The sequence below is a fragment of the Trifolium pratense genome, linkage group LG1, assembly GCF_020283565.1.
Source record: "Trifolium pratense cultivar HEN17-A07 linkage group LG1, ARS_RC_1.1, whole genome shotgun sequence".
Classification (NCBI taxonomy): Eukaryota; Viridiplantae; Streptophyta; class Magnoliopsida; order Fabales; family Fabaceae; genus Trifolium; species Trifolium pratense.
In genome coordinates this window covers 4,812,022-4,833,574 of record NC_060059.1, presented here as the reverse complement: position 1 = coordinate 4,833,574, position 21,553 = coordinate 4,812,022, and the positions used below count along the sequence as shown (strand labels likewise).

At 33.3% G+C, this 21,553-nt stretch overlaps 2 protein-coding genes and 1 long non-coding RNA gene across 3 annotated transcripts; 2 read left to right on the top strand and 1 right to left on the bottom strand.

Annotated features, from left to right (window-relative positions):
- Nucleotides 1–2,393: 2,393 nt before the first annotated feature.
- On the top strand, nucleotides 2,394–5,682 carry LOC123882988. The gene is made up of 7 exons (XR_006800079.1): nucleotides 2,394–2,718; nucleotides 2,893–3,143; nucleotides 3,246–3,279; nucleotides 3,453–3,519; nucleotides 3,618–3,700; nucleotides 3,806–3,971; nucleotides 5,275–5,682. It is a non-coding gene; the product is annotated as an uncharacterized LOC123882988 (long non-coding RNA).
- A 9,302-nt stretch (nucleotides 5,683–14,984) lies between these two features.
- LOC123882979 lies at nucleotides 14,985–16,124 on the top strand. The gene has a single exon (XM_045931652.1). The coding sequence runs from the start codon at nucleotides 15,104–15,106 to the stop codon at nucleotides 15,866–15,868; it is 765 nt and encodes a 254-aa protein (XP_045787608.1). The 5' UTR covers nucleotides 14,985–15,103; the 3' UTR covers nucleotides 15,869–16,124.
- A 247-nt stretch (nucleotides 16,125–16,371) lies between these two features.
- Nucleotides 16,372–20,552, bottom strand: LOC123882968 (putative leucine-rich repeat receptor-like serine/threonine-protein kinase At2g14440). Its single transcript, XM_045931643.1, has 8 exons — nucleotides 19,772–20,552; nucleotides 18,489–18,940; nucleotides 18,256–18,391; nucleotides 18,080–18,151; nucleotides 17,924–17,992; nucleotides 17,588–17,659; nucleotides 17,392–17,463; nucleotides 16,372–17,300 (listed from the first exon to the last, which is right to left on the bottom strand). The coding sequence occupies exons 1-8, from the start codon at nucleotides 20,383–20,385 to the stop codon at nucleotides 17,261–17,263; spliced, it is 1,527 nt and encodes a 508-aa protein (XP_045787599.1). The 5' UTR covers nucleotides 20,386–20,552; the 3' UTR covers nucleotides 16,372–17,260.
- Nucleotides 20,553–21,553: the final 1,001 nt, after the last annotated feature.

Genomic DNA, 21,553 nt, shown 5'->3' with positions numbered 1-21,553 from the left:
AAAATTGATGGTGCTTAATTGTCGTATGAAATTTTTTCTATGAAAATTGATAGTGCTTAACACTTTGTGAACATAATTTAAATCACAATTGGTGTAGTTGCCATAGTGGTTGAAATGCTGTATTGCAATGAAGGGTTGTGGGTTCGAATCCTACTCAAGATAAAATTTAATTTTTTTAATAAAAAACTGCAAGATAAAAGTGGAGGGAAAACAAATTAGGTTTAGGGTTTGCTTGTGTATACAAGCTTATATTATAAAAGATATATATAATTGTTATTATAATGAAAACTATAATAATAATAATAATAATAATAATAATAATAATAATAATAATAATAATAATAACACAACAATCCCCCACATATTTCAAAAGTTGAATGAATATAATTTTCTCTGAGTTAACATCGTAGATGCATGCATCAAACTGGTGTAGCAGGCTATATGAACCAGTCCTAGACTGATAGTACTTAACACACAGTGACATTGGTGTAACAAGCTATATGAACCAATGACACTTAGCGTATGTTAGCGGTCTATCAATCGCATTACACCCCCACAGTTCTTGCTGTTGCCGCTGTGTTGCGCGAATAGGCCGTGCGCGTGCCTGGTTATTATTCATGAGTGCTCTAGAGATTTCGCCAATATCTCATACAAGCGGCCCCACTTGACACTCATATAGGTGATTTCATCAAGTATATGCTGCAAATCATACACTACCCATAAGGGCTATGAAAAGCATTAAAAGCTATGTCAGCTTATCCTCTCAATAATGCAGTATCTAGCACTTTCTCATTCACACCATAGGAAAAGGACCAAAACAAAAATTAGTTAATTAAATTTTTGGTGCTAGCAGATCTAACAAGTAACTTGTTCTTACCCATATGAACCTTATTCATGGGATCTCCAATCACAAAGGTTGGGTTCCTATCACTTGTTGATTTCAATTGGCTTAAGTCCCATTCCCCTCGATGTGTCACAAATAATTTTCCTCCCAAGGGGCTTTGTCAGAGGATCAGCTAAGTTCACTTCTGACTTCACATAATCGATCGATATTATTCCATCTTTTAACAGCTGTTTTACTACATTATGTCTCAATTGAATATGTCTATTTTTACCGTTGAACGATTTGTTCTTTGCAACGGCTATTGCTGATTGACAATCACAATGCATTGACACCGATGGAGTTGGTTTTATTCCTAAAGGAATACTAGCTAATAGGTTTCTTAACCACTCAGCCTCACTACCAGCCAATTCCAGAGCAATAAACTCTGATTCCATAGTTGATCTAGCAATTATAGATTGTTTGACTGATCTCCATGCAATAGCACCTCCACCGAGTGTAAATACATAACCACTAGTAGATTTTGTCTCATCTGAATCAGAGATCCAGTTAGCATCACTGTATCCTTCTAATACAGCGGGAAATCCACTATACTTTATACCATAATTCATGGTACCTCTCAAATATTTCAAAACTCTAGCAAGTGCCTCCCAGTGATCCTGATTAGGACTATGTGTATATCTACTCAATCTACCTACTGCATATGCAATATTGGGTCGCGAGAAATTCATCAAATGCAGTAAGCTCCCTAAAATTTGGGCATATTGAGTTTGATTTACAGGATCACCTCTATTCTTTTTTAATTGAGAGTTAACATCATAAGGGGTACTCACTGACTTACAGTCATAATAATTAAATTCTTTAAGAAGTTTCTCAACATAATGTTCTTGAGATAGTATTATACTACCACCATCCTTCCTTATGATTTTAACTCCCAAAATTACACACTACAACATTTACTGTCTCTGGCAACACTTTTTTATACAACATGTGTAAATTGTAACCTAAAAGTAGCATAGGCAACGCTTTGGGCCTGTTGCCAGTTATGTTTCCGTAACACTATAAAACTGTTCCCTGAACCAAAATAGGGGACGGTTTTAAAATGTAACTACGAAGTATTTTGGGAATAGTTGATAATTGTTCCCTTAAATATCTGTGGGAACATTTTTCAAATGTCACATTATTTGTAACAAAAGGCTACATTTAGGAATGGTTGCTTATAAAATTCAACAATAAGGAATTTTCCAGCCCTAGAATTTTTTATTTTTATAAAATCTAGCTGCAGAACTTGACAAAAAAAAAATGTGGCAGCATAATTTTATTAATTTGTTTTTTTTTTAAGGAATTTTTATTAATTTGTTGGTTTCTCTCCCGAGAGAATAATGATAATATAAAAAAAAAATTATATATTTTTTTATTACTAATCTATATTTTTTATTTTTATAGATATATAAAATAGAAACTAAGTATTGCAACAAAAAAAAATAGAAAGTAAGGAATCAGATTGAAATATAAAAAGGGTAGACTGAGATAAATAAAACAAAAAAAAAACACCCTTTATCACCAAAAAAAAAAAAGTAAAGTAGAAAACCCTTTTGTATTCCAATTCCAATTTTTTCACAAGGTCTTCTTCTGCGTTTTCTCCCGCAACAGCGAGAGATAACAAAATGGGGTTCTTCTCCTTTCTGCTGGCCCGTTTACTCTTTGATTCATTCTTCGTCCTCCCCGCACGACAGATTTCAGATCTCTCTATCTCTTCGTTTTCCAAAGGTCGTAGCGTTGTTCCCTGTTCAAGTTCTCTTTGCTAACCACCGGCGCCGTGTTTCTCCTATTTTTCGTTCTTCTTCTCATCATGGGCTCTTCTTCTTAGATAAGAGGTGAATTCCCCCTTTTCTTGAATCGTGATTTCCCCTTTTTTTATAATTAGAATAGCACCTAGGGTTTGTGAGTTGTACTGAAATCTGTCCACCTAATCTCATTTTATAGTTAAGTTTATTGATTGTTCTCTAGCTTTTAGTTCACCTGATTGGATTCAAACAGATTATTTGCAGTGGGTTGAAGAGCAATGGTGTTGCTTTGACCAAAGTAGATGTTCTGCATAAGAATGAATTGGGTTGCAACAAAACCTACAAAAAGGAATCAAAATTGGAGCAAGATGCCACACTTCAGTTCATTTTTAGGTTTTGGCGTGGTTCAGGTACCAAAGCTATTTCTGTTATTTTAGGACTTGGTGTGTTTTAGGTGCCAAAGTTAAGCTTTTGAATCTTAACAAGAACAACTATTGTTACTCCATATGACCAAAGTAAATCCTAATTCTCTTTGTTTTTCTTGTTTTCCTTTGAAAATAATAGTAGCTAATTCCTTGTTGGTTCTTTCTTAATTTCGTTTTGTTTTTTATGAGCAGACATAAGTGGTTGTGCCTGCCCTTCAAGTGTTAGGTATGCATTTTATTCGACAACAAGTTATATTAGTTATCCACAAAATAGTTATCCACAAAAGCTTTCATTGCATATATTAGTTATCCACAAAATAGGGTTCTTTTTAAGTGTAGTGGAGTAGCTTATTTGAATCTTACACTTGACACTATTGTTTTTACCGTTGTTTTTCATAGAGGAAGGTGTCTAAGTCCACATGCAATCACTATTTTAGGAGCCTTATGTTTTAGGCTTTCTAACAAGGTAAGAATCACTCTAATCCCCCTGCTCTATCTCAATTTTGTTTCCTTCTATCAAGCCTAAATCTGAATTCCTTGCATGTGTCTTAAACCACCATGAAGGTCTTGAGGGATTATTAAGGAATAAGGAAGATTTGAAGAAGATTCGTCAAACCCGTATTCTTAGACACAACCTCACTAAAAAGGTAATTTTTCACTCCTCGTAACTCTGATTGAGATTCCGTTTGATTCTGTGGTTAGCTAACTCGATTCCGGTCGTTTCGACACCAATTCCATGATTTATAATTAAGAGATGAAGTCAGGGGACACTTCTAAAGTAGAGTTACTGAAGCTGTCAAAAAAATGGATTTTGAAGGACACTAAACATCAGAACATGGATTTGGAGGCTTGAAGGATAGTCTGAAGTGAATGTGCCAAGTTCAAGTATCACCATTAGTTCTTGTTCATCAACATCAGGTGGGTTCCTTAGGATTAGATAAGTTAGTTGCCCAAAAACAATGAAATATGTATGATAACATTAGGTGCCCCTTTTCTTGCTAAATTATATGATGCATTTATGGTTTATGCTTGATTCTGTGATTAAAATGTTATTTCTGGTTGTGGAATTGTTTAATGTATGATAGGGATCATTGGAATGTAATAAAACTTGTATTCTAAACTCAATTTTTGCAAGAAATCTGACTTTCACGCAGCATGCATCGATACATACAGGTCTATGTATTGATACACGTACCTAGAACTTCACAAAACCCCAGTTTCAGCAGTATGCATCGATGCATATAGTTCCAGAATCGATACATGAGCCCAGTTTTGCAAAAACCCAGTTTTCAACATGTATCGGTTCATGGGGCACTTTACATCGGTTCATATATGCCTGAATTGTTGGAAGCTTTATTTTTCTAGAATGAATTGGTTCTAGACTCATTTGTTTTGATGTATGCTAACTGAAAGTTGGAAGAACATCTTTTGTTTGTAATTCTATGTGATCCCTACCATATACACTGATAATGAGCAATTGTGGAATAATGTTTTGTCACTTGGCATTCATATAATTGCAAGGAATTTAAAATAGGATTTATGGACAACCTAGATATATGTTATGTGGATTTGTGATCCTGTAGGTTACCCAGGTCGGGACAACATGGTTAGGATAACAACTCAGAAAATACTAATCAAGTTATGTAAATCAGAAATGCGTGGACTTAGTGTGCCATGTCAGTTATGCGTGGGCTTAATGTGCCATGTCAGATGATTCATTAGAAATCCACTAATGAAAAATTAATAATAAATGTGAGGTATGACCGTAGCGACGTATATTATTATCGCAATGCGGGTAGGCCAGCACTCCGAGACACTCACCTCGGGTGACCGTGATGTTTTAAAATGAACTCAGATAATACTTTGTGATACACCTTTATGCTTTCATGTAATATAATGAAGATTATGTCAGAATTAATTCATGATTAGAAACTATCAGTTTAGGTACCCTGGTGTAGTCACCATTAGTTGGGTAGTCGGACTCATTGAGTTACATATGCACATAACATTAATTAAATTTTGGTACTTCTGTTTCTACTTATATTTGTTTCTTCTATTTCCTTTTAACTGAATTATTGTATCTTCAGTGCTATCAAGCTTGATGTTTTCCTTCTCATTTATGTGAATGTTGTATTAACTTGATGGTTTAGATTCAGTTACATTATGCAATAATAATAGTATTTTTCACTTTGTGATATAATTTTATATACTTGTTTGCCAGGTTTGATGAAAACAATTCAGCGGAAGCGGTTATGAGAGTTCATTGTAATTATTGATGAAGTTGCAATGCAGAGACACCAACATATGGACTATGGAGAAGCTGTACAAGGCCAACCATGTCGGGGGGAGTATGAACATTATCTACGATGAAAAGGGATTATGATCAAAGAAAGGTTGGAATTGATTATGATCATTGAAATTAAGAAAGGGATTATGTCCAATTTTAGTTGTATTTATGGTTGAGTAAATATTGTCTTAACTTGTATCTGAGACGTCATGGGAGCAGTAATCATGTCTTTAGGTTTTTATAGTAGGAGGTAGTACTTTTTAGTATCCATAGAATGGATGTAATCCACTATGCATTTATGTAAAACTATAAATTTGAATAAAGGATCATGTATTTGCCTCACTTTTATTTCAAATATATAATTTGAATATTAAATTTGGTCAAAATATTTTCAAAATTATTGTTTTTATTAGAAACTGTTGCCTATACATAATGGGATCACTAGAAACTGTACCCTTTGCTGAATCCTTAGGCGACAGGTACAAACTGTAACTAAATATGGCAACACGTTAAAACCGTTGCCTAAAGTTTGCACCGAAACTGTCCCCTTTTCCCGATAGCTTAGGCGACAGTTTTAAAGAGTGTGCCCAAAAAGCGAAAAAACTGTAACCATAGATATTAGGTAACGCTCGCTTATAAAACAGTCGAAAACTGTTCCCTATACCTATAGGCAACAATTTTCATGGTTTAGGCTACATTTTTTAGTTGTTGTCTAAAAGCAAAAATGTTGTACACTTGCCTCTCCCATATCTTTCATATCAGCATTTGGATCCTCAGCTGCAGCACCCTCTGCTGCAGTGCCTGCTGCTGCATCCTAGCCTTTCAATTGATCAAGAAAGCTGCTTCCATATTGGTACACATCTGTCGCGCCATATGCAATCATTTTGTTCCAAGAGAATTTTACGCGCTAATTTTATGCAGTCTTTATTTGTGATGCAATTGTATTATGTAGTGTCTATACTATTCAATATTACTACTTCCGTTTTTAATTATAAGACTTTGTTTGACCACTACACGTAAGCTAATACACAATTTTGATCACTAATATATTTAATTGTCTATTAATAAAAATTATAAAAATTTAATATTTTGAAAATACTCATCAAAACAAATTGAACAAGATCTTATATGCTAATATTTACATTTATATATTATTAAAAAAATACGGTCAAAACAAGGTATTTTTGTCAAACAGTGTCTTATAATTAGGGACGGAGGTAGTATTTCTTTATCCTTCTGTCACTGTCACTTAGTCCTTTCCACCGCTTGTATATACTCCCTCCGATCCTTATTATAAGAAACACTTTGAAAGACCAGAGGAAGTATAAAACTTATATGTATTACTTCTGCCAATGTTTTGTTTTGTTCTATTTTCTTCTTCACTGTCTGCTTCATTTATGCTAAGATTGTAAAATTCATCTAGATTAATGCTGAAATTAATCGGTATTTAAGTACGATTTATTTAGTTGGTGTGAGATTATAAAAAGCATGAGCATAAGATATTGCATGTGAATTTAAAGCAAGGTTCTAAATTGCGGTTACGATCACAGTTGCTGCTATTGCGGTCATTGCGCGAGCAATGCGGTTGTTGCGGTGTGAAATCATTTTGAAATTTCACAAATTATATAGAATGACACTACAATACCACTTTAGCCACCATTGCAAACTATTAATTTATTCCATAAGCACTAATTCAAATGTGCTTAAAATACACGGTTGAAAGATTGTTAAAAGTAAGATTTTTCTTTATATTTACACAAATTAAAATTTGAGTTTCATAATTTTATTTTTTTTAAGTGAGAAAAATCGAACATAGCCACAAGGATGAGACTATTATGATACTCCGTATAACTCACCTTAAAAGAAAAACAAGGGTGGACCACTCAAGAAAAAACTCTTTGGAAAAACAAACAAAGCGGCAGGTATAGACACTCACAAATAAAGACTGCATGTGGCGCGACAGATGTGTACCAATATGGAAGCAGCTTGCTTGATCAATTGAAAGGCTAGGATGCAGCAGCAGGCACCGCAGCAGAGGGTGCTGCAGCTGAGGATCCAAATTGTTCATATCAAATTTAGAAGCAAGAAAGGACTTGGTTCTAATCACAATATCATTACAAGTACCAAAGATAAGCATGTCATCAACATAGAAGCATATAATGACACATTCTTTGTTCACAGATTTAGTGTATACACATTTATCAACTTCAATAGATAAAAAACCATCACTAATCAAAACTTGATTAAATTTCTCATGCCATTGCTTTGGTGCTTGTTTTAAACCATATAATGATTTAAGAAGTTTACACACTTTATTTTCTTGGCCAGAAACTACACATCCTTCGGGTTGTGACATATAAATTTCTTCTTCTAAATCACCATTTAAAAAGGCTGTTTTAACATCCATCTGATGAATAACTAGTTTATAAATAGAAGCAAGAGCTATTAAAACACGAATTGATGCAATTCTGGTTACCGGAGCAAAAGTATCAAAATAATCAATATTTTGTTTTTGAGTAAAACCTTTAGCTACTAATCTAGCTTTATATTTTTCAATAGAACCATCCGGTAAATATTTTTTCTTAAAAATCCATTTGCAACCAATGACTTTTGCTCCTTTAGGCAAGTCAGACAAAATCCAAGTATGGTTTCTACTAATTGAATCCATTTCGATTTTAATAGCTTCTTTCCAAAATTTTGCATCAGAAGAAGAAATTGCTTCATAAAAATTTTTAGGTTCATCATCAACAAGATATGTATAAAAGTCACTTCCGAAGGATGTCTCTTTTCTTTGTCTTTTACTTCTTCTTAAATCATTACATGAATTTTCACTTGCAATTTCTAAAGAAGGTTGCTGAACAACACTTTCATTTTTAAGAGGGAAAAGATTTTCCAAAAATTCTGCATTTTTAGTTTCAATAATAATGTTACAAGAAAGCACATCACTTTTGAGAACAAGAAATCTATATGCAGCACTATGTTCAGCATAACCAATAAATAAACAATCAGAGGTCTTAGAACCTATTTTTCTCTTTTTAGGATCAGGTAACATCACTTTAGCTAAGCACCCCCACACTTTCAAATATTTTAGATTCGGTTTATAACCTTTCCACAACTCAGGGTGTTTTTCCAGTTTTCTTGTGAGGAATTCTATTTTGAACAAAACACGCGGTTAACAAAGCTTCCCCCCAAAGGTTGTTCGGTGCATAGGAACTAACTAGCATAGCATTCATCATTTCTTTTAATGTCCTATTTTTTCTTTCGGCTACTCCATTTGATTCAGGAGAATAAGGGGGAGTTACTTCATGAATTATATCTTCTTTCTCACAAAAATCATTAAAAGAAATGTACTCTCCTCCTCTATCGGATCTAACTCTTTTAATTTTTCTACTCAATTGATTTTCTACCTCAGCTTTGTATAAAAGGTATCATCTCCTTTAGCCAGGTTTGCCCTTGGCTTCGGAGGATTGTCATTCCTCTTGCGATATCTACACATAGCTGCATGATGGTTTGGCTTACCGCAAACATAACAATTTCCTCTTTTCTTAAAGGAGGTGGGGTTAGAAACACCAGAAATATAATTACGATTATTGTGATCAGGTTTACTCTCAGACTTTTGATCATACCTTGATTTTTGAGACTTACGGTGAGATTTGTTCTGAACCAGATTTGCTTTTGAAGCTAATGCTTTCACCTTTGCAGCCTTGCTCTCTTTCCTGTTGGTATCCTCAATAATGATGTGCGTAATCAAGTCAGCCAGAGGTAACTGCTTTTGTTTGTGTTTGAGCTGATTCTTGTAATCTTTCCACGATTCCGGAAGTTTTTCTATGAGGATCCCAGCAATAAACGCATCTGGAAGAGTGATGTTTTCAGTTTTCAAATCCTCCACTAGATTGTGATATTCATTAATTTGTGCCTTGATGTCCTTCTCTTCGACCATTTCCCACCGATAATAATTACCGATGACAAATTTCTGTTTTCCAGCATCTTCAGCACTATACTTGGTAGCCATTGAATCCCATATCTCCTTTGCTTCTTTATATGAACAATAGACATCAAACAAATCATTAGATAGAGTACTCAATATTGTGCTTCGACATACCCGGTTTGCATGTGTCCATTGTTCAGTAACTTTTTCTGTTGCGGTTGATGCCGGTTTTGACTCGGTAAGGGCATTAGTGACTGCATACATGTCGAGGATGGAGTGTACACGTTCCTTCCACCTACGGAAGTTCTTACCATCAAATTCTTCAATTTTTGTAACGTCGGGAAACTGTTTTGCGTAGTTGACGGTTGGAACGAGAACGACTTGTTGATTTGAAGCGCCGCCATTGTTGTTGTTGTTGTTGTTGCTGGTTTCTTCAGCCATATTAAATCCTTGAGATTGTTGGAGAAAATTTACCTTGTTGCGGCGAGTCTGCGTTGTTATTAGGAACCTGCAAAGAAAGAATAAAAACAAGAAGAACAATATTTGATCTGAGACGTGCTGAACGCACTGTCCTCAAGGATTTATCCGCGGTTAAGCGCAAACCCCCCAGGATTTAACAGACCCTTCTCAATGAGGTAACAGAACTGGCAAGAATGAATTTGTAACAGGTTGATGTTTAACTCATAGACACAATATGTGAGGGAAAGAAATAATAAAACTGGTTTTTAAGAGTTGGTTTCACGCATCAGTATTTATTCTGTGTTTTTTATGCTCACTGATATGTGTATATATATATACATGGTCAAGTATAATTGGAACGTTGTAGTCTCCTAGAATTGTGGCAAAGAATCAGATTAGCAGTTCCTACTCATGAGAAAATATATTAACGTGCCTTGACCATGTAAAACAACACATGTATAGTATTTCTTTTGAAATATATATAATTGTTATTATAATGAAAACTATAATAATAATAATAATAATAATAACACAACAGGGATTTGGATAGTATATGCGAGAGGTCGCAGATTGGATCTCAACTCCATTGTAAACAAAAAAAAAAAACTCTCGAGAAAATTATTATTGTTTGTTGGGTGTTTCTTGTGAAAGAGTTTTATTTTTTATAATCTTTGAGGAGTAGGTGTCTTAGGTTGGATCTTGTTTTGATAATGTTTGTTTGTAGTTTTTCTCGTCTATCCTTTTTTGGTTAGACTGTTTTTCAATAATGTCTTAATTATTGAAAAAAGAACAAAATCACACGTTATTATCTCATCCCTTATGAGTGATGAGTATTGAAGCAAACAATAAGAGAACCGTGTTACGCATAAATCACAATATAGCATATTATGGGGGTTATTATCTCACTTTCAAAACCATTATAACATGTCATTGTCTACCTGATTATATTTTTTGCACCTTCATTGTCCGTATCCAGATTAAGGTCAAGAGGTACAAACCCTCATAATTAAATTAGCAATAATAGCACCATGAAATAACACCGAATTATGACACCAAGAACATGACTTATGAATAATTTTGTTGATTAGCAAAACAAACAAGAAACAATGATGTTTCAACAAGCATTTTGAAAAAACTAGTCACAATAATTTCATAATCACTTTCAATATCAAAAGGCCTGAAGTTCTTAGCAAAAACTAATTTCAAACCCCTCATAATCATCGACAAGACCATCATAGAGTCAATTGAATCTATAATCTCTATTGTGGTAAAACTCATCGCAATTGAAACCAAGAATGAAATCTCACCAAGTAAACTCAATTGGAAATATCACAAGAGGCAAGTTTAACAGCACAAGAATTTCGTTCAAGACAAATGCAAAAAACAATAAAATCCATGTTACTAGCCGTAAAAAATACACAATTACAATATTACACCATCTTTTTCGAAATCCTCTAAGAAATATTACTGTCATCATATTTTAAAGCGAAAACGACAAGTTGAGAATCATCCTATTGTCATCCCTAATGTTCTTAATAAACAATCAAAAGAATGCATGAGAGGAACATAAGTTTTGAACTTATTCACAAAAATAACAATAACCAAAATAAAGCATAGTGCTACAAAAGTAAGGCTAAAAAAATGGCATTTAATTTAGGCAAAGAACATTATTATTAAACTCACCTAATACCAGTCCTTGAAAAACATATCCAGCTCAATTTATTTCAAGCACACTACTTGTATCTTAGTCAAATCAAACCATAACTCTGTCTATTTTCCATTTCTCTTTTATTTATAATAACAACAGCTATGAATGACATGAATCCTCTTTTCTTTAATAGAAATTACTACTACCTTATTGGTTTATGGTCCCTTCTTCCTAGTACTACAGTTCAGCCACATTGGCTTGGCTTCTTTCTCTGTAAACTATGCAACTAGTTTCAGTTCCAACTCGTTAATGTTAGTTCCAAAGCATATAAAAGACAAGAAATATGTGGTCCCTAATTTCTCTTAAATCATAACACATGCTTCACTATCTCAATAGCTGAATTGGAAGGTATTATTTAAGTTATTGTTGCATAACTCTTTACTCTTGTCTGTTACAGACTAAGTTGCCTAGTACATTTATGGACCCTACTTCAACTGTTACATGTCAAATTTTATTACAAGTATCACGGTAGGTATGTCAGAATCACGGTGATCTGTCAAAAGCTACAGAGTGTAACATATGTGAAATTGCGGTGGATTACCGTGATTCTAGTATATTCACCGTAATACCAAACATAAGCTCTGTAGGACTGTAGCTTTTGAAAAATCATGGTGGATCACTATGATTTTGACATATCTACCGTGATACTAAACATAGGCAAATTCTATTACTGAGAAAACATGCAGTCCTCAAGAAGAATAATGAGAAAAAGAAATTGCTGTAATGGTGAAATTTTTGAACTGTAAAGAACAAGCTGTATGTATTTCAGTTGCTGAAAATAATATCTTGTGGAGATTTAAAACACCTTGAGATGTCATTCTCATATATGTTTGATAAAATCTTCTGAATGTTACATCAAATAAAGCCTATCCACTAACATAAGAATATCTGTTTTGAACCATTTCAACCCCAAAAGTAAATTTTGTACCATAGATATAGTTACTTCTGGTCTTAAATATATAAAAAAAAAAGTTAAATGTATTTAACCTAAATTTGTAGCAAATACATACAATTTTTTGTTTATATTTAAAACCAGAATAACAAGTATAGTTAGTTAGTTACTAGTTTGTTATACAAAACGATTTGATGTAACCGCTTTATAAAAATATGGGGAATCTACCGTGATTCTTAATGTGGTGAGCCGATGACATATGTCACTCACACTCACTTATCCTCATGCTTCAAAATCGCATTTGAGGTGTGAAGTTTTATTGCAATAGGCATTTGCAATGTCTTGACAACAAGTGACTCAATAAGACAAACTCAGAGATCAAGTCGTCTTTATCTTCATTTTACAACAAGCTATTTTAAGCTTTGTAGAATTGCGTTAGACACAAAATAACCGAGGAAAATCTTCAAATGTCTTACACCATCTGTTGGAAAAAGTAAAGAGTTGATTAATGTTACTTCAAATTTATTGAATTTATTGAAGTATCTGTGGTTGCTAAAGATTTACATAATGACTTGGTACTATAAATTAATGACAAACCACATGTTTAAGTTTTTTGTTTTTGTTTTTAACACAACTGTCACATAACATTATTGTCGACTTCAATAATAGTTGAATGCAGGACCACAAAATACTCAAGGATAATGTACTTATACACAAAAGTAGCTAATGTGTAATAATTGAAAGATTTACTCTAATGTTTATTGGCTGTGAGGACTTAATTAAAAGCCTGATCAAATCTTCACAAAAGCTTTTCCAATAGATGAACATGATACACACAACTTGTTTTTTCTATTTTTAGGACAATTAAGTGATTAACTATGCACATACAAAATGTAACAGTATGAATTGAACCAGCTGTGACCAACTTATTTAAGAGGGTGTTTTTGTCATTTCATGAATATTTCATCAATCTTTAACCTCAGTTGTCACATGGTTAGAAAATTATGCTCATGTGGCCACATGCTTGGGACTCCTTCCATGTTAAATCCCTGCATGCAGGGTTAGTCTAATTAACAATAATATTCATGTCCTCCTTTGACTAAGCAAGTTTAATTTTAATTAATATATAAAGAGAGTCCTAATTAATTCAAGTTTAATGTAACGTAATCCCCTTGTCTTTTGTGATATGTGTACTTCTTTAATGCATAGACCATTGTATACTTTCTAAGTAATCTAAGACAGAGAGGCATAAAATTGATCTCCATAATGTATATGCATCTTTCTAGGATTGATGAAATATTACGGTCTAGACTTAAATATAAGCAAAAGTTAAAACATATTTACCTTAAATTTAGACCAAATATATTTGACTTTTACTTATATTTAGGTCCGTAGAAAGTATGAAACTCTGACACAAATATAAACACAGACATAGAAGATGCATATATACTATACATTTCTATTATAGCCGTTGAGAGAATTCAATGTCTGTTCTAACTAATTCCTTGTGATATTTCATACTTAAAGTTTTAGAACTTTGTTCTAACTCCACCTATCTCTTGCTGCTTTAACTATTCTATAACTTTCAAGTGACATTGACCATAGTATCACAGACACTAAATCTAAGAGCATGTGAGCACATAATTAGTTAGGCTTATGTTATGCAGGCCACTGTACTAACCTTACATCCAAAGATAATTGGATCTAGATTCACTTCAGTTAAAAAAAAGCATAGTTACATGCATTTATATCATATCTTCACCAAATCATCTTTAAATAATCTTCACTATTTAAGATTTGACAGCCAAATATCAGTAAATATGTTACAGGATTACTTTGGCTGCAATACAAATCTAAGTTAATTATGATAAATGGTACACAAATGGTTAGATATAATTAATATAGATGATCAAGAATGAAAATTACCAAATAATCACACATGACAACTTAAGAAAAGTACCTGATTTTATATGTTAATCTTTAGAATGTATTTATTTAATTTAATGGTTATGATTTAATTTTGAGTAAACTGTCATCGTAATCTCTAAATCTGTAAAACATTGTTGTTTAGTTTATGAATGCATTAAAAAGGACACGCTTGTGCATCTTTTGTAATTTTGATACATTTAAGAGACTATTGCGAAAGTGTCTTACATTTAATTACTAAAATTACAGTTTACTCCATTTATTTACTTTCAACTCACATTAAAAACAAAACTCATCTAATAGGGACACATGTATTTTAGAGTTTAGGCTTGCTTGGAAAGAAAATAGCTAATGAAAAGCTTTTGTCTTTTACTTCCCAAGGCTTCCATGTGCTGTCCCTATATTCTAAACAGAACCATAAGTCACTTGTTTCAAGTTAACCAGACCATTTCATTTTTATAATCTCATACTTCTGAAAGACCAAGTTTGAGTGCAGTCGGTGCTTTCTAATTGCATTGCATCCGACTACATCTGAGCCGTCCAATGTCAGATCGGACTGTCAGATTTAAAATTTAATTTTATATTTAAAAAGTTAGCCAAATCCTGACCTTAAAATATTAAACCGGACGATCCGTATACACTGAATACGTGCAGTTTGACTGCACTGAATCCATTTTCACTTCTGACATTTAATAAAAAGAAAGTAATAAAAAATTCTACCTAACATTTTACAAAAAAAAAAAAATATCTCTTCTCCTTTTATAAAATCATCACAAATCTCATGCATATGATATATAGCTTCTCAATATCCTCTCATCTCTTAGTACCTTGAAAACAGCAAAAAACTAACATGGTATCTCTTGAACATGAACATGAACCTGTTCAAGGTAACCTTAGATCTAGTGATGCACCAACAAGTCCTAGAATATCTTTCTCTGCAGAGTTTCTAGATGACAACAACTTCATCTCTATATGTCCAAATCCTCTTTATTCAGAAAGAGATCAAGAGAAAGAACAACATGAAAAAACAAAGAATATCACAGATCAGTTTGAGTTTCTGTCAAACAACAATATGAGTAACAATAACACAGTTTTATCAGCTGATGAACTTTTCTTTGATGGTAAAATCCTTCCTTTTTGGCAGATGCAACATCTAGAGAAGCTCAACAAGATCAACATCAAAGAAGAACAACATGAAGAAGTTGAAGAAGTGATTGAAGTTGTAGTGAATTCCAACAAAGAAGATAATAGTAATAATAATAGTAGAGTAAATTGGTTTGTTGATGATGATCCATCACCAAGGCCACCAAAGTGCACTGTTCTATGGAAAGAGTTATTAAGGTTGAAGAAACAAAGAGCTTCTTCATTATCACCTTCGTCTTCTTCATCATCTTCATCTTCGAATGCAAGTTCGCTCGGCGATGTAGCTGCTAAAGAAGGTTCTAGAAACAAAGAGAATCAACATGTGAAGAGGATAAAGAAAGGATTGGAGAGAACAAGATCAGCTACTATTAGAATTAGACCAATGATTAATGTTCCAATTTGTACACAAATGAAGAACAGTTCTTTGCCTCCACTTTTTCCACTTAAGAAGGGTAAAATATTAGAGAGGTAAAAATTTCAAAGATTATGCAGTTCAAGTTTGATTCTCAGAGTTTTGAAATAAGTTTGTTAATTCTGTTAATTTGTTTTATTTGTTTAATTTCAACAAACTATGTTAATGTTGCTTGGTAGTAGATCATAGGTGTTAATTTTGTACCAAAAAAAAGAAGAGAAAATAGGTGTTAATTTGGTTGGATCTGAGAAATTATTAGAATGTACATTCTGACTTGTATAATCATTGGATTGTGCATGCATTTGCATTGGCTTGAGATCACTAGATTCCAATAATATTTTTCTGTTAAGGAGAAGAAATTTCACATGATGGATGCAGTGTTTCTCAGCATGTGAGTCCCACATGATATGATAAGCATCTATCAGTCACAGACATATCATCACAGGATGCTATCAATCATCAATGAGTGGTAAGACTTTTAAAGAAAACTTAATATAATTGTCGATATTTTATCGACTGTACACCTGGACTAAGTAAATTCATTTTCAAGATCTAAAGCATTTGAGTTCAAATAATAATCCTTTGACTATAATTGACAGTATAGGATTGAACAAAATTTAGAGAATAAAAGAAGCTAACAACTAGGAACTATGAAGTATGAACCAACCTTTATTTAGTAAAAATAAATAAACAAACTGAACCAACCTTTATATAGCAAAAAGGTTAGTTTTAGGGATGGGTCTGCATATAAACTAGGTGTGTTCAGATGTATGGCCTTAAGTTTAAATTCTAATAATTGGGATGTGACTTGTATGGAATATTTTTGTCAATCATTTTAAATGACTTATCTTTAATTACAATATGAAAATTCATCATATATAAAGGCATGTTTGTTTGAGATATTTTCAGTGCAATATTTCCCTTTCCATTTGAGGGTATGGATTTGTTGTGGAGTCCAGAAGGTGCTCAACAAACTGGTCTATGCTTTAAGACTATCAAGAGATTAGATACCACGTTTTAACCCAAAATTTATATCGCTCCACTTCAAACATTTTCATTACTTGTCCAAACGCAATCTGAGTTTTCTAAGATATTATATGAGGAAATACACTAGAACCAGAACGTGAAACGATTATGGAAAACGAAAAACACAAAAACGGCATTAAATTTTTTAATAAAATAATAAATAATGCCTATACAATATGATATGTAAATATACAAATTCAAAGAAGATTCCAACTTTTAAGGAACAGTTAATCAAAGTTGAATGAATCTATTCCACCAATATGAAAGTACACTCCAAGTCAAAACAATAAATCTGTATGCTACATCGCGAGAGAAGGTTGAATTGAAGTTTGATCTTCAGTTTACAAGTTGAAAACGAAGAATTTCCACCAAAATCAGAATAATCTAAGCACAAAAGAATCTTGACAAAAGGAAAGTCTTTATATATCAAGGTGCTGGAGGTGTCAAGAAATTATTTCCAGAAGTTCTGTTGATAAATATATGCAGAAATCAGAAAACCAAAATTTTCAAAACTTGTGATGGTAACATTGGCAAACTGAAAAGGTTTACTTATTTACCTGACGACCAATCCTGGTTTTCCAACAAGATTTGCTGGAATTTGACCCGTTAATTTGTTGTTTTGTAAAAATCTGCATACAAAAAAATATGGCGAATCAATTACCATGAAACTTAATTAGCTATCAACAATGTTTTTCTCTGATACAACACATAATAACCATAATATATAAGTAGAGCTTCAAGCCACACACTTACACTTCTTTCAAGCTGCTGATGTTCCCTAGGGATGAAGGAATCTCTCCACTGAACAGATTGTCTTCCAAGTGCCTGCAAAAACACAATAACAATATTCAAATACTTAGCTCCATGATTATATCGAAGTTATCGCATATTTCAAACATTTAGATGGTGCAAATTTCCATACAACACAACTACAGAAGCTACTTGATTACAAAAAGAACTACTATTAACTAGAATATGTGTTTCCATTGAATGAAAAAATTGTTGATTAACTAAAGCCAACAACGTGCTTCATCATAAGCTAAGAAGATAAACCATCATATAAGACTAGAAACACACGCAGAAACTTACAGTGTCTCCAACATCGTTAGTGAACTGAGACTAGGAATTTGTCCGGATAAACTGTTATTCCCAAGCCAGCTGCAACAAGGAAAACATTTACGGGTCAAAAAAATTTAGATATTACATTTTCATGAATTGATAGTACATTTAAACCAAAGAACCTACATGTTAGTCAGAGCTGTCAGATTGGCAACAAAAGGCGATAAAGATCCTGAAAGTTCCATGCTTGTCAAATTTCTGAAAACAACAAGAAATCATGAGTAAGATGTTCATTTGCACAGCACAATACAATTGAAAGGACGCCGTATAATGCTATAATAACTACTCAAATATGAGCTTACAAAGTCACTACACGGATTCTGGGTCCTTCAGAGCACGTGATACCGGTCCATGAGTAATGCCGAGGCACACAAGGATCACCACTCCAATCAAGTGGAGGATTTCGAAGACTCTCTTTTACCCTTTCCAACGCAATAACTGTCAATAAAAATAGAAAGTTCCCATTTTCAAAACCTTGCATGTTTTTTAGGAATGACATAAAGGTTAAAGCAAAAGAAGAAATCAAAAGCTATACCATCGCGAGTGGAAGTTCTTCCTCCAAGAGGCAACACATTAAATATTTCTCCGGCATTAATTAAGGGGCCCAATGATGAACTAGCAGAAGGAGTTAAAGTTATTGTTGTAGGACCAGAAAGAGGCCATTGGCTGGCAAAGACAACAACCCCCGATGGGATCGCATTCAAGTCGCGGTAATAATGTATACCATTAACACTTATGTTAAAAACTCTTGGTCCAGCAGTGTTGTCAGCAAAATATAGAGCAATGTAGTATTTGGAACTTGGAAGTGATGGTGTAGGCCATCTTAGTTCCAAGGATTCTAATTGATCAGATCCTAGATGTGTTTCGAATACTTTTGCAGGTGGAAGATTCCAAAATCCAGAAATAGAAACATTGTCAGTGTTTGCTTTAGTTGAATTACTCTGCCCAAATGGCTCCCATATACGGTCAAACTGATCATCAGGATATCTGATAACAAAAAACAACCCTAAAATTAGAGGTGACAAAAAAGGCGAAAAAGACGGAAATGAATTTGTTTAAAAATGAAATTATGGTATGTAAATCCAATACAACTTAAACATTTGCAGTTCTAACTTTTTGTTATGAAATTCATTGATTAAACATTTGAAATCCAATACAACTTCTATATGAGATCTTATAGTATCTCATATGCTGTAACAATGTAACCTATGACATGCTCATTCACTATACTCTCTCTTTCTCACTCTTCTAAAGGTTGCTATCTTGCACAGCTTATAGAAGTAGGCTGAAAACAGTTTTATGAACATGTCATAAGTTGTTTCGTAAGCTCTCCTAAACAGTCTCTTACAAGTGGTTATGATTAGATAAGCTCAAACAAGTCAATCCAAACAAATCCTTAGTCACATCTAAAGATCTTATCCCTAAAATTGACAATTTTAAAATGGTCGCAAAACTAAAATCTTCCATCAAATTAATTTGTCAGCCAATTTAGCCCACAAAATTGTTTGAGTAACGAATGCGACCAACAGTTTTCAATTTTAAAAATCTTTTAAAAAAATTCGGTAATTTCAGAGACTAAATTACCCGAGTCAACTCATAAATACTAACACTAGGTCAATTTAACCGTATAAAGATAATTTGTCAAGTTTTTGGTGCCCTATGCTAGGTCAATCATACAATACAAGACAATATAAATATTATATAACCAAATGATAATAATGTTCAATCTATAGAATATAACCAACTATACAAAATTATTAATATGAAAAAATTGAAAAGAAAAAGGAATGAAGTTGAAGATAGCAATGTCAAACTAACCTAATGCTTGGTCCGGAGTAACCAAAGCTGTTTCTAGCAATCAAACCAAATGCAAAGTTGTTAAAATCAGTGGTATTATAGAGAGACTCCCCAAGTATCAAAAACTCCAAAGCAGAAACAAACGGGTCAGAATCCGTATAAGTATTTGACCCGATACAAAAACTCATAAACTTCCCTTTAGCTAAGAAAACCCCTTCATAAAAACTCGAATTCCCATTTAAATAATCCACCGTCGTATTAACAACACTCCATAAAGTTCCATCAACGATCTGATCAAACACCGGCGGCGAAGGATGATCAGGACCGTTAATTCCACCGTAGAAATAAGTTGACCTTACTAGATATTTTGCGTTGCGATATACTGGAATATTGTAACAATGTTTTTTGACTTGAAATGGAAAAGAACGAAGAGTTTGAAGAGATGGAAGAAGAACAGAGGTGGTTAGGGTTTTTGGTGTTCCGGTTGAGATGAAATTTGAATCGGGAAGCCATGTACGGTTGTTGATTTGGGTTTTTGATTGAGAGCCGCAGTCGATGAGGATGCCTTTGGGGGGTGGTGGTTGGGAGAAAGAGGGGGTGAGAAAAGAAAAGAGGAGGAGAAGGATGAAGGACATGATTGGAATTTGGAAGAGTTGTTATGAAAAAGTGTGTTGGGTTGGGTTTTGAAGGAGTGGGAGGGAAGAAAAAGAGGAATGGAAGAAAAGAAAAGAATAATTAATAGGTGACGCGGGAAACTGGTCAGAGTTAAGACAGGTTCATAGGACAGCACGGAACAAATCGTTTATTGTTTGTTGTTACCGTTGGATTGATTTGGTTGAAGGGTTGATGTGATGGACGGCATTTTGTTAGTGGGAGTGGGACGGGCGAAGACTTGTTCACTTTGACTTTGCTTATTTGATTTGGTTGCCACTTGGAATTATGTTATGTTTCTGAGTAACAAAACTAACAATAGTTGACTCAAGTAAAAATTTAAAATAGTGACACAATAGAATGATAAATGATACTGTAGATTGTTTCAAGAGATTTGATCATGTGTTTGATTTTTGTTTTTACATGTGATTCTATGAAGAAAAAATCAATCGAAAGATAGACGTCATATTATATGGGTTTGAGTTCCCTCCATTTGTTATCCCTTATTTATTTCTTGCTTAAAAAGATATAGACACAAGTGAAGATTAGTGAGATCTACATGCAGTTGTGCAGGCCTATTTGCTTACCTATGTATGTTGGACTATTTCTCTTCAAATTTAGTGGCTTGTTTGGCTTGTAATTTTGGTTTTTTAGCATAGGTGTTTTTGGTAAAACAATATCAGTATTTTGAGTTTAGGGAGGATTTCTTCAATTGGATAATATTTGATCCACTTGTAATTGACTTGCCTTTTGCAGTGGGTTTTGCACATCTAGTGCATTACTTACTCTTAATAAATTTTGCCTTTTCAAAAAAAAATAAAAAATGGTGGAACCCAAACCCGCATTATATATATGTAAGAGTTGAGGTTCGAATTCTGAACACTTAATTTATTCATCAATTATTTCTAGCTATTAGATAACTTGACAATGAAAAAAGATCGGTTGAAAGAGAAAAATTCACCATCAAATCGTATATGTTCTTGTGATATATATTATCGTTAATCAACGGATGAAATTTTCATTTTATAAGATATTACCATATTTTTTTTTGATAAATTATAACATATACTAAGTAATTTGTGTAGAGTTAAGAACTAGTAGCTTGTAATCCAACAATGGCAAACCGTGTGATCGTTGACAATTTTAATGATT